A 13811-nucleotide genomic window follows, 5' to 3' on the forward strand; every position below is an offset into this window, starting at 1 on the left:
TTTGACGAGGATAAAGCAAGAGAGAGAGAGAGAGAGAGCGGAAAACGTTACTCGTTCTGCTCGTCGCGTTCCGCCCGTCGATCTCGTTCCATCGAACGTGCATCCTGATCGTCTCACTTCTCTTCCAGGATGTTCTTGAAGAAATAAGACCCTACGTTCGACTACGCGAACAAACAAAGGTGAAGACTATGTTGCGCTCGTAGTCGCACTCGTACACCTAGTTTTCATTGGTATAACAAATGCTACTCTCGACTGACAAGATAAATACATTCGTCCTTGTCAGATCGTCGATAGATAATTATCATCGATTGCTGAGCTTCCGACACGTTGTTGTTTATCTTCTTGAAAAACAATACTAGCTTAGGTCGGGTGCGTGCATCAAGCTCATCGTTCTCGATGGCAGTTTTTCACGATCATTCGATGCATATTAAACGCATACGTCTGTGTCCGTGGCATTTCGAAAGGAACCGAACTTAATCGTCGAAAACTACCGTCGTGAATCAACAAGGTAGTTTTGGTTTACAGAGATGGATTGATCGAGGCGAGAAGTAATGAGGAAGACTGAAATGTCATGATAATCCACTCATAGCGCATTTATCATGGGTGTAGGTCACGATCAGATTCACCTGGTAGTAAGAGAAAAAAGAATGGTAATTTTCGTCCGAAGGGATGTGCGCATATATTATTATGTTGATCGATCGTTCTATTCTGTGTCATCATTGTTTGCTATTCTATCCTCGGCGTAATGAAGTTAATTCGCGCGACACACGTGTCCTTCGGGGTTGAAACCTCGCTGATATTTTGTACGATGCAATTTTGTGGCATATTCTTCCAATTTGTCTTTAATAAGAATATGCATGTTCTATACATGTATACGCGCGACATTGTAAATATTTCATTTACCCTTTTGTGAGAAGGCCTTTATACTTCTCTGAACTTTGAGAAAATAACAAATAATTGTACAGCAATTACGTAGATTTAGATTATGCAGATACTCTGTCCTCTGATATGATTTTGGACACACACATATTACAATAATTTTTATATTATTACTACTGTAATAATAAGAATTTTAATGGACGACCTCGAGTCGATTTTAAACCGTTTTCCTATTGAAAGTTTTTCATTTTCGTTCGTTGAAATGAATTTTCATGCTGAACCCGTGTAAGATTGCTAAAAAAATTCGAAATCATTTTGAAAAAGTGATAAATCCCGATCATTGTTCGGAGTGATAGTAGTGCCTCTTACGGCGAAAACGCGGAAACTATTAGTCAAATTTACCGACCCAGATCGAGGTATCTGGTCGGCGCTAGAATGGTAGGAAATTTTTTTTTGAGTCGCTAAAAATCGCTTTAGGAAACATGTTTTTAACGCAAATGAATGAACCCATGTGCAAAATTTTGGCTCATTCAAGGAGTTTACCAAAAGCTCTGTTAGATGATGTAGGTTCTATACCGGGAACCGCGAAACTCCGGAAATTCTCTGCCCCGAATATTTATAAACTTATAAAATAATAATTCTGAAACAACAAATATTCTGCAATAATTATAGAATAAATACAATCTACAAGTAATGACCAAATTCAATCCTTCTTATCGAGATCCTTAGTAGAAAAGGGAACATTAATTTCTCTGCTATAATTTATCCCGTAATACCAGTTCTAATGCTCGACAGCATTGATCGCCATTTCGAAGGTGAAAACCTTAATTAAATTGTATTCACGCGACTGAACGATACAGCCAGAAAGTTTCGCTCGTGCGCACTTTCCCGCAAAAAGATAAATAAAAACCGAGCGCACCGCCGCCGCGAAGAAATGTAGATTTTTAATAAGGATGAAGACGGCGCGGAGGCCGTGTAATTACGTCGACCGCAACGGCGAGCTCGTGGAATAAAAATCTGAAGCGGCATCCTTGGCTTTTTTCCTTGCGAGAGCATTTCCATTTCGCCAAAGCGAGATAGAGAGAGAAGAGAAGGAGTTACGGCCGGGTGTCTAACAATGTAAGATCAATGAGCAGCGCTCGTCGTGATGTTACTCCTCTGGCATTTAGATGGAACTCCTCCGACGCTCGCTGACTTCATCGAAAGGTTGTGCACTCAAGGATCATCGACGCCGATGCATCTCTCGAGGATCAACTGAATGAATCGAACAAACATTCAGCCATCGCCGAGTCCCATTCGAATGCGTTTCCAAGACCCCGTTCAGTGTCGCCAGTAAGGCCCGCTACGCACATCCGTTTTTCTAACGTACGACGACCGCGCGGTATCGGAATCGCGGTCTGAAATACTATAGATTCAATTAGGCGCTGCACATTTGTTTGAATTGTAGCTGCGGCGCCGCAATGCAATATTTACCGCATTTCCGTTACTGATAATGTACTGATGATCGCATATGCGGTTTTTATAACGTGCGGCGCCGCAACTATTTATAATTATAATTTACAATCATGTCCACTCCGCGTTCCACTGTCATTTTTAAGTCTGCGGATTCCAAGTTCCGCAATGGGGGTGAAGACGAATGTCCTAGGTCAGAGGTCAGCAAGAAGTGTTCCTTTCGGTCGTTTTTCGAGGGCTATGGTTTCTTTTCCCGACCGCGTATCTCGCTCCCAATGACGATCATAGTTCTCGAGCCACCTCAGGCCTGCAACACTTGAACTGCACTTCTTGCCGATTTCTGGCCTAGATTGTTGTAGGTCCGGAGGTGGTCCTAGCCTGGATGGTACCGTACATCCATAGGACGTTCGTTTCATGCTCAGTTTATGTCCGAACATCCTACAACATCCTGCGAGAGTAGGAGTGCAGGTATTTGCCTTGGCTGCGAAGGAATCACGCGAAAGATAAAATGGAAAGTAGGAAATGTAGGGATGCGTGAACGCAGGAACGTACATACATACCTACGAATGTATAATAGAAATGTAAGAAGTTCAAGCGCCATAATCGCATCGCGTAATTGATTCACCGAGGGTGCTACGGTTATTGCAACCGGGCCGCGGCGCGATTCAGCGAGATTCCATCGTGGAAAAATAATCTGCCCGCAAACCTCTGACCTTCCCAGCTTTCTCCGGCCCCGGGAGCCTCGGGGCCCGGTTGAATGGTCGCCGAACCATGTCATATTCTTTCTGTCTCCTTCTCTCGCTCGCGAGATTTCCCAGAGGTATCGCTATTTATAAACGTAGGTGTTCGAGCCGGAAGGCGAGGACATTATGCAAGGCGGAGAATCCACTTTTCGTTCTCTCCGTTGAAAAGAGAGATCGCGAGACGAGTCAGCCAGCCAGCGAACGAGGAGGAATCGGTGCAAGACTCCTCTGCTAAAACGCTCAATTAGGAGCACGCATTTCTCAACGATCGAAATTACGGCACTTCGATCTACCCTAAAGCGATTCCCAGCTACGTACACGTACCCATACCGACGACTATGACAATCGGATCATCCGAACAGGATGCGACACCGGGATTATCCTAACCGTTCGAGTAAGACGGAGAAAACAGACACCATGTCTCTCTTGCATACCATGCCATAATGAAAATGGTGGCAAAATCGTGACTCGATCGTTGAGACACGACCTCGATCTTCGCGGAATAGTCGAAGTCGCGCGCAACGAATGTTTCGCCGTTTCGTCTTCCGTCGACGAATTTCTCGACGCGACGTTCCAGTAGTCGCGCGGAGGATTCTACGGTCGAATAGTTCGCTTCGGAGTCTATTGGAATGCGACCCAGCACTCCCAGGATGCACCTTTCGGAGCGCAAAGGCCACGCGACGCGACGCTGCGACCGGTCACGCCGAACTTCGGCTTTACAAGCTTGCAACGCGAGGTTCTCCGAATTGTCCAGAATTCAGAATCGCTACTCCTTGGACGATGCAATTGAAAATGGATGGATCTCTTCATTCTGGAATCGTTGACAAAATTCTTTCATGCAAAACGATCACATAATTTTCTCAATTGTTCCAAGTTCACTACTTACAATAGATGCCTTTATGTTATTTGGGAGGGGATGTTTCTCGAAGGGTGTACCCAAGGATTTTCAGGGATTTGAGTACCTCTCGTCCTCCCTGTCCTCTTGACCTCGGCGCAATTGAAAATGGATGGACCTCTTCATTCTGGAATCGTTGACAAAATTCTTTCATGCAAAGCGATCGGATAATGTTTTTAATTGTTCCAAGTTGACTACTTACAATAGATGTCTTTATGTTATTTGGGAGGGGATGTTTCTCGAAGGGTGTACCCAAGGATTTTCAGGGATTTGAGTACCTCTCGTCCTCCCTGTCCTCTTGACCTCGGTGCAATTGAAAATGGATGGACCTCTTCATTCTGGAATCGTTGACAAAATTCTTTCATGCAAAACGATCACATAATTTTCTCAATTGTTCCAAGTTGACTACTTACAATAGATGTCTTTATGTTATTTGGAAGGGGATGTTCCTCGAAGAAGGTACCCAAGGATTTCCAGGGATTTGAGTACCTCTCGTCCTCCCTGTCCTCTTGACCTCGGTGCAATTGAAAATGGATGAAGCTCTTCATTCTGGAATCGTTGACAAAATTCTTTCATGCAAAACGATCACATAATTTTCTCAATTGTTCCAAGTTCACTACTTACAATAGATGCCTTTATGTTATTTGGGAGGGGATGTTTCTCGAAGGGTGTACCCAAGGATTTTCAGGGATTTGAGTACCTCTCGTCCTCCCTGTCCTCTTGACCTCGGTGCAATTGAAAATGGATGGACCTCTTCATTCTGGAATCGTTGACAAAATTCTTTCATGCAAAGCGATCGGATAATGTTTTTAATTGTTTCAAGTTACTTACTTACTTACTAGATATCTTTGTGTTATTTTTGGAGGGGATGTTCCTCGAAGGACGTGCCCAAGGATTTTCAGGGTATTGATGACCCCTCATCCATCCTGTCCTCTTGGCCTCGAAGATCCCAGGTTCGAAAGCGCTTCCCATTGCGCAACCAGGCCGCTTCCTGGTCTCGAATCCGCGGCACGGCGGAAGGCACCACGAAAAAAGGCGCGCGGGTTACGCGAGACGCTACGGGGGGATGGAGAACGGAGACTCGGTTTACCAACAATTACCCTGGCAGCATAACAAAATGATCGTGCTCCCAGTGTGAGATCCCCGGCAGCCTCCCACGAAAAACGTACGACTTCGTCAGCATTGGTTCTCGATCCGTTGCTTCTTCCTGGCTGCGCTGCGCCGCGCGTCGTGCGCTCAAGGTTCCGATACGAAAGTTCGTTAAGAGCCGGTGCGTGACCGACGATCGCGAGGAAAAGCCTCGCGGACGCGCGGACACGCAGCCCGATCTCCGAACAAGGTAAATCCGTTTCGAAACAACCGCAGATCATCCTCCGGATAGCCGTGTCCTCTCACCTCCTCTTTCCTCTTGCGATCCGTTCGTCCAGCTTGCAATTAGCGGCGCGAATCGTCGGCTCGGCCGAAAGGGCTCGTCGCTTCGGCGACCTTTGAGCAAACGGCACTTGGCCAATCAGTCTCTCGGTGACCTTTGCGTTCCCGACATTTCTCGAGCGGGATCTCCCGTTAAAATGTTCCTTTTCCTACATTAATGGAAATTCGATCGTTCGCGCAATCAACGATTCCACCCGAGGCTAGACAGGATTGTCGCCGCATGAACGGATAGGATCGTCCAGCTATCATTTGTCACAGGGTAGTTTGCGAAAGAAACAAGTTCTCCACGTTCGCCTTGAGAACGAGGAGATTGTTGCCAGAGGATCTCGCTCTCGCAAATGCATCGCAGGCGCGATCGGTAAGCCGCTTGATCGTTTGCCGGAAGAATTGGTAGGTGCTGTAAAAGAAATGTTGACAAAAGTAAGTAAGAGTCCAACAGGAACCTAGTTCGTATGGTCCCGTTCCCGAGTAGCGACGCAAAGGGAGCACACGTAGCGTATTGCGAGCCGGGATTGCGTAAAAACGTGTTACAAACGATGCCGGGAATCGGGCTCGAACGTGTGCGCAACTCTCGTGAGAGATTTTTCGCGGCGGGTCCACGTACAGGTGCGAGGGGCCCCGCTAATTAGTCGTCGCTCCGGTAACAATACACCAGGAAAACCGGCCGATTCTCGATCGCGGAGGGTTGTGCTTCAGGCGTTTCTAAACGGAGCGGAACGTTTTTCCTGGGCTGATCCACCGGCCGTTCGAGATCAAGAGTTTCTCCTCGAGGCTATCGACGGGAGTCATCTCTGTGTCCGATTCGATTCGATTCGATCCGATGCTCGGTAACCGGTAACGCGTCGATAGAACTCTGCTCCAGTTCGTGCTGCTTTCGCGGATCAGCGCCCCCATAAATCGCCGGCTCGTGAGGAGGACGAGACGCTCGACTATGGATCGCGTATCGTGGATCGTGGATCGCGGTCGATCCTCCGCGGAGGACGTGCACGAGGATGCGGCACGCTTTCACCGAAGATAAGCCCGATTCGTCGCGCATCTCCGACGCGGAAACGAGAGGGAAACACGATCGACTATTTCTTGTACATCTTCGACACTTCGCTGGCCAATAGACTGCGGCTTCTTCTACGAAATTAATGTCTGAATTAATTGCCAGGTACGCACTACCGGCCGAAAGTTTCGAATCGCTGCAGATTTCAGCGTTCTCTTATGCCCATAATGCTCGTGTATAGTTTATACGCCCAGTGTAAGACAATGCTCGGAATGCACTTCTCTAAAGGGACATATTTGGCTACTTTTACGAGAAGCGTGGAGAATTGCTACATTTATTTACTATAGTATACTATAGACAGCGGATTTTTATGGGAAATGAACATTTTCTATCGGATTTGCAACAAACTGGAGTGAAATGGAAATTTATTTTCTTTCTAAATATGCTTAATAGGTCGAAAATAATAAAACGGTACTTTTAAATTCTTCTAATCTGTTTACTGTTTTAAATTAGACCTACCCATTTTTGTAATAAATGCGTAAAATCCACAGTCTATTGAATACAAGCGAATCACAAATTTTATTTCGTTTAAATAGCAAGGCGTAACATTCATATCTGTTGGACTTCGTTTAAAATCTTCATCGCTAAAATTCATCGTTAAAATACGGCAAGGGGTTAACGATTGTCAAATCCATTTTGCACACCTTGTCGTTTCAGGTTGTAGAACATAGTACACAGAATGATATTCGTCTAGCCAGTGGGAATAAAGCAATTTCGAGAGATCGAAGCTGGAAACGGGGCAAAAGGATACAAAACGATGCGGCCGACAGATAAGGGGCTTGCGCACGCGAGGAAAACACGAACGGCATTGTGTAGGGGACATTGAGAGAACACCGGCGTTACACGATGCCGAAATTGCGGCGTTTCCGGCTCGGAAGTCGTGCCGTGTTGTGAGAAATCCCGGAGGCGTTTGTTTCGCAGCTGCGCGGAGATCATCGAGCGGAATTATAGATACATATTATTCCTATGTACTCGCGGTGTCGATCGGCCGCCGGCATTTTTCGAAAGCGACAACCTCGTTGGTTGCCTCGTTGGCAAAGTTCAAAACAAGAAAGCGCGTTCGAGGAAATACGGCGTACGACGATATTTCGATTGTGCAGGAACAGGTTCTAAACAAATGTGCTTTCCCCTGTAGACGCGAGCTTACGCAATAGGCGCCCCGTGGTCGTGGGTCACAACAGTCATAAGTAGAGAGCGAATCTTTATGCAAAATGACAATTTTCTGTACACCTCAGTTGCAACAAACTGCAGAGAAATAGAAACTCATTTTCTTTCCTAATATACTTAATAGGTTAAAAATAATATAACGGTATGTCGAAATTCTTGTAATGTTTTTACTGTTTCAAAATACTTACTGGAATATAATCATTCCGAATTGTTCCGGATCGGTTTTCAAGCTTCGAACGTGAACGCTCTTCTCTTTCCCTTTCGTAGAAGTTGGGTTGCTTTCAGAATCGAGTCGCGATTACTTCGTAATGCGTCGTTTGGACCGAATCCCGTTCGTATCCTCGAGTACATGTGCTGATGCGACTGCCATTGCGCCATCGAGAGAAAAAATCAGCGCGCTCCGAGCAACGCACGCGTAAAAGCTAGATCGTTAGGGAACGATTCGTGGGAATCGGTCAGATGCGGACAGAGCGTCACTTATGTAAAACCATTCGCTGATTTCTTCACCGCGATCCGTTCATCCTGTCCGTCCGCGCTTTCGATGATCCAGATCACCTAGATTCTGCAGAGAGCCTAAAACCGCCTTGATCGTTTCGCAATCGGCGCCCGATAGGATAGACCAGGCATACACTGAACTGTACAGTCTGTACAGTAGTAGTAGTATTTATTTATTTCAGCCTCGCGACCAAGAAATTGGACTTGGATTACAGATATCTAAGTCATTCATCCCTCTATTCATCCATAATCCATCCATCTGTTCCTCGCATCCCTATCCCTATCCCGTGCCACATCAAATGCCTTATCTTATTGTCTATAGTCTACGTTGATCTATCCCACCAGGGCCCGCTCTAGCGGTTACGACGCCCCGGGCAAAAAAACAAATTGCCGCCCCTTTTTAAGCACTAAGCACAGCGCTGAACAAAATTACCTTTTTTTTTTTTTAGCAAAATTGTCTGGCAAGGGTAGTCTGAAATTTTCTATTAATTGAATATTTAAAACATCAATATTTTTCTCACACTTACAGCCAAAGCCAAAATGGCGCCCCTAAATTTTGGCGCCCGGGGCAAATGCCCTGGTTGTCCCCCCCCCTAGAGCGGGCCCTGATCCCACTGTCCCCCCGCTAATCTTGCCTCCCTCTCTCTCCTTTTGATTATTCCTTTCCTTTTTTTCTCTATACCCCTAAGCCATTCTACTGTTTCTCCCACTCTTTTCTCCTGTACTATCTTTTCTATATTTATGTTAATTCTTTCTACCCCTTCACAGTCTTCTGCCAGGTGTTTTAGTTTTCCCAGGTGTCTCTCACATATCCCGCACATTCTCTCTTCCTCCTTTCTCCAGTATTTATTCCCTTCTTCCATATTTCCACATCTTGCTCTCGCCATCAGGCTCTGACTGTCTCCTTCTCCTTTCTCCTCTAGATACTTTGGTACCCTAGCTTCATATTATATCTATCACAGAATTTAGATGCCATTATTTGATTGTATTGCCACTGTCCCTGCATTTGTCTATCCTTTTCCTTCTAGGTCTCGATAATTGCCATGGTTTCTTTTCCTTCCCTTCTTTCTTTTTCTATTCCCGCTTGACTGTATCCCTTGTCATTCAGGTACTTCGTCCTCTCTTTGCTATTTCTTGTTATCTCCCACATCTTTTCTCTTTCCCTCAGGCATTCTTCCACCAGAACTCTTCCTTCCGATCCCTCCACTGTACAGTCTGTACAGTGTAACTGCAATGTCAATGAATGAATGTGATTCTTCTTTTTTATTTCTGCCCCTGAATTAATTCTATTTCTTGCTGATAAACGAGTTTAACATACCTGGGATAGACCATCGCGCGTTCCGACAGGAATAAGACGTCAGAGCAGCGACTAGTGGCACACGGGCACGGGCACAGGTGCGTTAGCAGGTGTCGCAACACCGGAGCCGAGAGATCGAGAGATCGCTGGATCGGTTCCGTGCTACAAATGTGTCGTCGCGGACGAGAATCTGGCACAAGGATGCGTTTCCCGGTCAGCTGGATCCATTCGCCCCTCGTCCTCCTAGAGAGCCGAGCCAAAAATTGATTTTTCGATTGAAATTACACGATCTCCGTCGACCGAATAAATCGTTCTTCTATACCGACGATGTAATGTTCTGTAAAGTATATCAATTTAACATCATTTACTCTCCAAATGTAGTATTCAATACATAATATAATTAACATATTGTAAGACAAAGAAACTCTTGAATCCAATCCATCCATCGATTAAATTAAGAATTTATAAAGACATATAAGTGATTTAAACATTTTGGCTGTACTATACTGAACGCGTAACATCGGCTACGGGAAAGGGAGGAATCAAATAAGTCTGTTCGATCGGAAATGGCGATGGTTGGACGGCTCGCATCTTGTTTGTACCGATTATCCGTTCGGGATATATTTCTACAGGATAGAGCGAAGTCACGGACGATCCCTGCATCGTGATACGATCTCGATCATCTGTACGGAGAACCGTTTACGAAATCGGCGACTCGAACGAGCAAGAGCGACGCGACGAGACGTTGAAAGGGGGTAAGAGACGGTTCCTCGACACCAGAAGCAAAATCTCTGGAAGAGTGGAGGGGGAGGATCGTGGATCGTAGAGGGAGGGAAGAATGGTCTATGTCTATGGCGTGATCACCTATTAGAGGAGGATGGGAAGCGGAGCGATCTCGATCCCGAACTCGATTTAACTCGATCTCCCGAACACATTTCATCGGGTACTCTGTACCCTGTGCTCTCTGTACATACGTTGCCGGTACACGCGCCGCGCGGTTCATGCAACAGGCAACACGCAACAATCGCGTTTCCCAATATTGTTCGTGGCCTGAACAATCGATACGGTTCCCAACGCTCCGCGCCGGAACGAGGACCACCGAGAGAGCATATTCCGCCGAGCGAGTTTCCGTTTAATCGCGACCTGGATGCTCCGCGGGTCCCTGCTTCCCAGGATCGTCTTAGGAGAACCATCCGTGGAAATTTTCGATCGACAACGTTCCGCCGCGAAGTCGATATAAGGCGCTGCTGGCACGTTTCGATCGATACTACCCAGTCAGCAAAATCTGCTCGAGCAGATCATGACCGAATGTCTGCAATCGTACCACGCTTGGAGCAGGATCTGTCGACCGGAACCTGTCGGCAGATACCGAGCCTAATGCGGAGACAGATGAGTCGGTATTTGGCGACAGAGTTTCTTGCCAAATTCGTACTAAATCAAGAACAGATTGGCTACCTATACATATACTCTTTACTTGGATGTGTACTGCGCGCTGAAGCACGAGCGCCGACATTCTATTCGTTCCATTCGAGTTCGGAAAATTCGTAGTGTAATAATGATAATAATAATAATGACGATTGCGCGAGGATGCCGCGCGAAGCGGCTCTCGGTCGCTCGCCGGCATAACTTTCACTAGCGACGCGACGCGTCGCTCTGGCCGATGAACAGTATGAACACGCACGGCATGGCACGGGATAGAGGATAGGGGATAAAGGATACGGGACACGGGCATAGCGATCGCACGGTGCGTACCGCGGGGATCCTCGAGCAATGTTGCATAAACTAACATGGTGGAGACGCTCGACCTGGAACGTGGAAGCCTGTCGGCGATTATACAAGCGGAAAGCCGGTTCCACGTCTCCGCTCCCCTCTGACTCGACCCCGGGTTCGCACTCTCGATTTCTATTGATATCGACCCCTCGTTCCGCACCCCGAGGACTACCAACAACGTCGCTGGCCGATGAGGTTAAGGACAGGGACTCACTCGAGTCTTCAGCGATTTCAGCGATCTCAGTGGTCTTCGATCGAAGGTTGGAGAGCATCCAGGCGTTCGAGGATCGGGGACACCGCCTTCCGATACGGCCACGCGTTTCATTGTTCTCGCTTCTTTTCCAGTCGATTGCATTCGTAATCGCTTCCCGAGTTAGGAATTCAAGGATCAGCTGGTTTCGTTCGAGAAGAACGTGGGGGGGGGCGTGGTCTCATTGCTCTCGGCGGAGCCAGAGATGGCCCGCCGGGCTTCCAGCTGCTCTAGACTCTATTCCGCGCCGTAAATACTCGATAGTTTGCTCTTCATTTGCGTCAAGTGTTTTTTACAAATGTCCACCGATCCGGAGGTGTAGATTCACCCGTAGGACCGACGACCATCACCTTTTATACACCCTATACACTTAGACCTCCGCAGATGCAACGATCTCGATAAATTCGCTCGTGACGAGGACGATTCCGTCGGGAATCTCGGTATGATCATTCACGGTGAGGGGCCGCGAGAGGGAGAGAGAGAGAGAGAGGGAGAGGAGGCTCTTCGCTCGTCTTCTCCACGTGAGAAAGTGAAAGCAAAAGGCGAGCGGCAAAGGCATCGAGAGGAATCGTCTTCCATGAGTGCCAGAGCACTGGTCTGGTCTCGCCTCTTGACCGATGCGACACGGCGATCGTCCCGAGCACGTTGTTCCCGTCCGGTGTGCTCCTGCGGGCCAACGCGGAGCCGGCGAAAATTGTCGACGAAAGCCCGCGGAAATTCGGGACGGTGCGGTCCTGCGGTGTCGCAAACGCGAGCATAATAAGCGTAATTTGTTTCCGCGTTTCCGACGGTGACGTCGCGCCAACGCCGACGCCGTTATGAATATAATTAACCGCGCAGAACGCGGCACACGGAGAACGTCGCGCGTCTTAATTACACGCGCGACTCGCTAGCTCGCCCAGCTCGCTCGTTATTGTGACACCGCGCGCGCTCGAGCAATTCCGTGCGAAAAACGGAATTATCCGCTCATCAACGCGATGCAAACTACAACCGTCGGTTGCTCTCTCTTATGTAATCCGAGCGCAGAGCACATCGAGCACGGAACGCGTCCGATGCGTCTTCGGATCTCTCGCTTAGCTCCCGAGCAAATCAATTTCCATCCTTGCGAGGGAAGATGCGAGCGGATGACGGGATTGCGCAATCGCTTTTACTCGGACCCTCGCCTCGCATCGCCTCGCATCGCCTCGCACAGCCTCGAGAGAAAACAATATTCCCGAGGCGTCGTATCGGTCGCCGACACCTCGCTCGTTACTTGATCCATCGGTCCCCGTGAATGGACTCGGAACGTTTTTCCCGAGGGTCTTCAAACGGGAACAGGCCCACCGGATGAGATTATCGGCCGCGAGATTCCGCAAGAAGGCCGTGAGCGAGCGTTAAGGATGGTCTTGGACGTCCAGCGGAATCGTCTCGCGTCGCGGTTTCATCAGCGGTACGCTCCTCGTAACGGTTAATTAACGGGGCCCATTCTATTTTTCAATGGCCGTCGGTGTCTCTGGTCTCTATCACGCTGGATGCGGTATGGGAGATGCGCCATAGCTGGCACGGCAGAGAGGCTCCGGCGACCAGGAATCTTCTCAGCCTTGGAGGGCGAAAGTTGTCTTCGGCTCCGTTCCTAGATGGTACGATATTTGCACCTACGAGAGAGTCTCGCGTTCCTTCGACCTCCTCCACGAGTCTCCTCCGATAGTCATCGGCTCCTTTTAGAGGATCGCTGCGCTCGCTGGAGACGATCAGCCGAATCGGACTCCCCTTTTGCCAACGAAACACACGGTTGCACAAGCATGAGACGACGTTCGGCGACATTCTTCAGCTGAGGTCGATTCTGCGGCGCTAGAACAACAGCGAAATTGTATGAATTCGCCGAGTAAACTCATGTAATCCTCGATTATCGTTCCTATCCTTATTTCATTCCTAAATACGAAGGGGATACTACGAGGACTTCGAAAAGATCCTGAAGGTATAATTTTTACGCGTCCCAGGAGGAGGCTGACAAGGAAACGATGATAGGTGCATTTTAGGAAGAAGAATTTCAATTGCATATGATCTATCTGGGTGAACAAGATACCGCGAGGATTCTGCGAGGGACTAACGACGAGATGGACTAGGAGGATTGCAAGCTCTAGGCACGTTTCTTGCACGGAGAAGGGGCCCGACTCGTCATTCGTGATCCGGCTGGTAGTCGATGTTGGCGCACGATCCACAGCCAGCGAGAGTGTGACGTAACGAAGCGTTACGTCCTCTACCCCCATCCCCATCACACGTGTACCGTGCACCTTCTCCCGAGAGGAGCACCGGTGGGGCCCCTACCGATGCTCGGGGCCCGGGGCGCAGAGCCATCCTCCCAGAGACCGTTTTCCCCGACGAACGCCGGGCATCATCCTCTT

General features: G+C 48.1%; 1 protein-coding gene across 1 annotated transcript in view; it reads right to left on the reverse strand.

Moving 5' to 3' along the window:
• The window catches only part of LOC143218633 (gustatory receptor for sugar taste 43a), a 16667-nt gene extending 2913 nt beyond the window's left edge, over positions 1-13754 (reverse strand). The window contains exons 1-8 of the mRNA XM_076443952.1: positions 9429-13754; positions 7804-9338; positions 4809-5797; positions 4594-4729; positions 4383-4518; positions 4172-4307; positions 3961-4096; positions 52-3885 (exon numbers count right to left, since the gene is read on the reverse strand). Coding sequence (XP_076300067.1) covers positions 52-103 — 52 coding nt within the window. The 5' untranslated portion in view covers positions 104-3885; positions 3961-4096; positions 4172-4307; ... (3 more) ...; positions 7804-9338; positions 9429-13754. The remainder of the gene's footprint in view (positions 1-51; positions 3886-3960; positions 4097-4171; positions 4308-4382; positions 4519-4593; positions 4730-4808; positions 5798-7803; positions 9339-9428) is intronic.
• Between the last annotated feature and the right edge of the window lie 57 nt (positions 13755-13811).

Source organism: Lasioglossum baleicum, chromosome 20 (genome assembly GCF_051020765.1).
Source record: "Lasioglossum baleicum chromosome 20, iyLasBale1, whole genome shotgun sequence".
NCBI classification, from domain to species: domain Eukaryota; kingdom Metazoa; phylum Arthropoda; class Insecta; order Hymenoptera; family Halictidae; genus Lasioglossum; species Lasioglossum baleicum.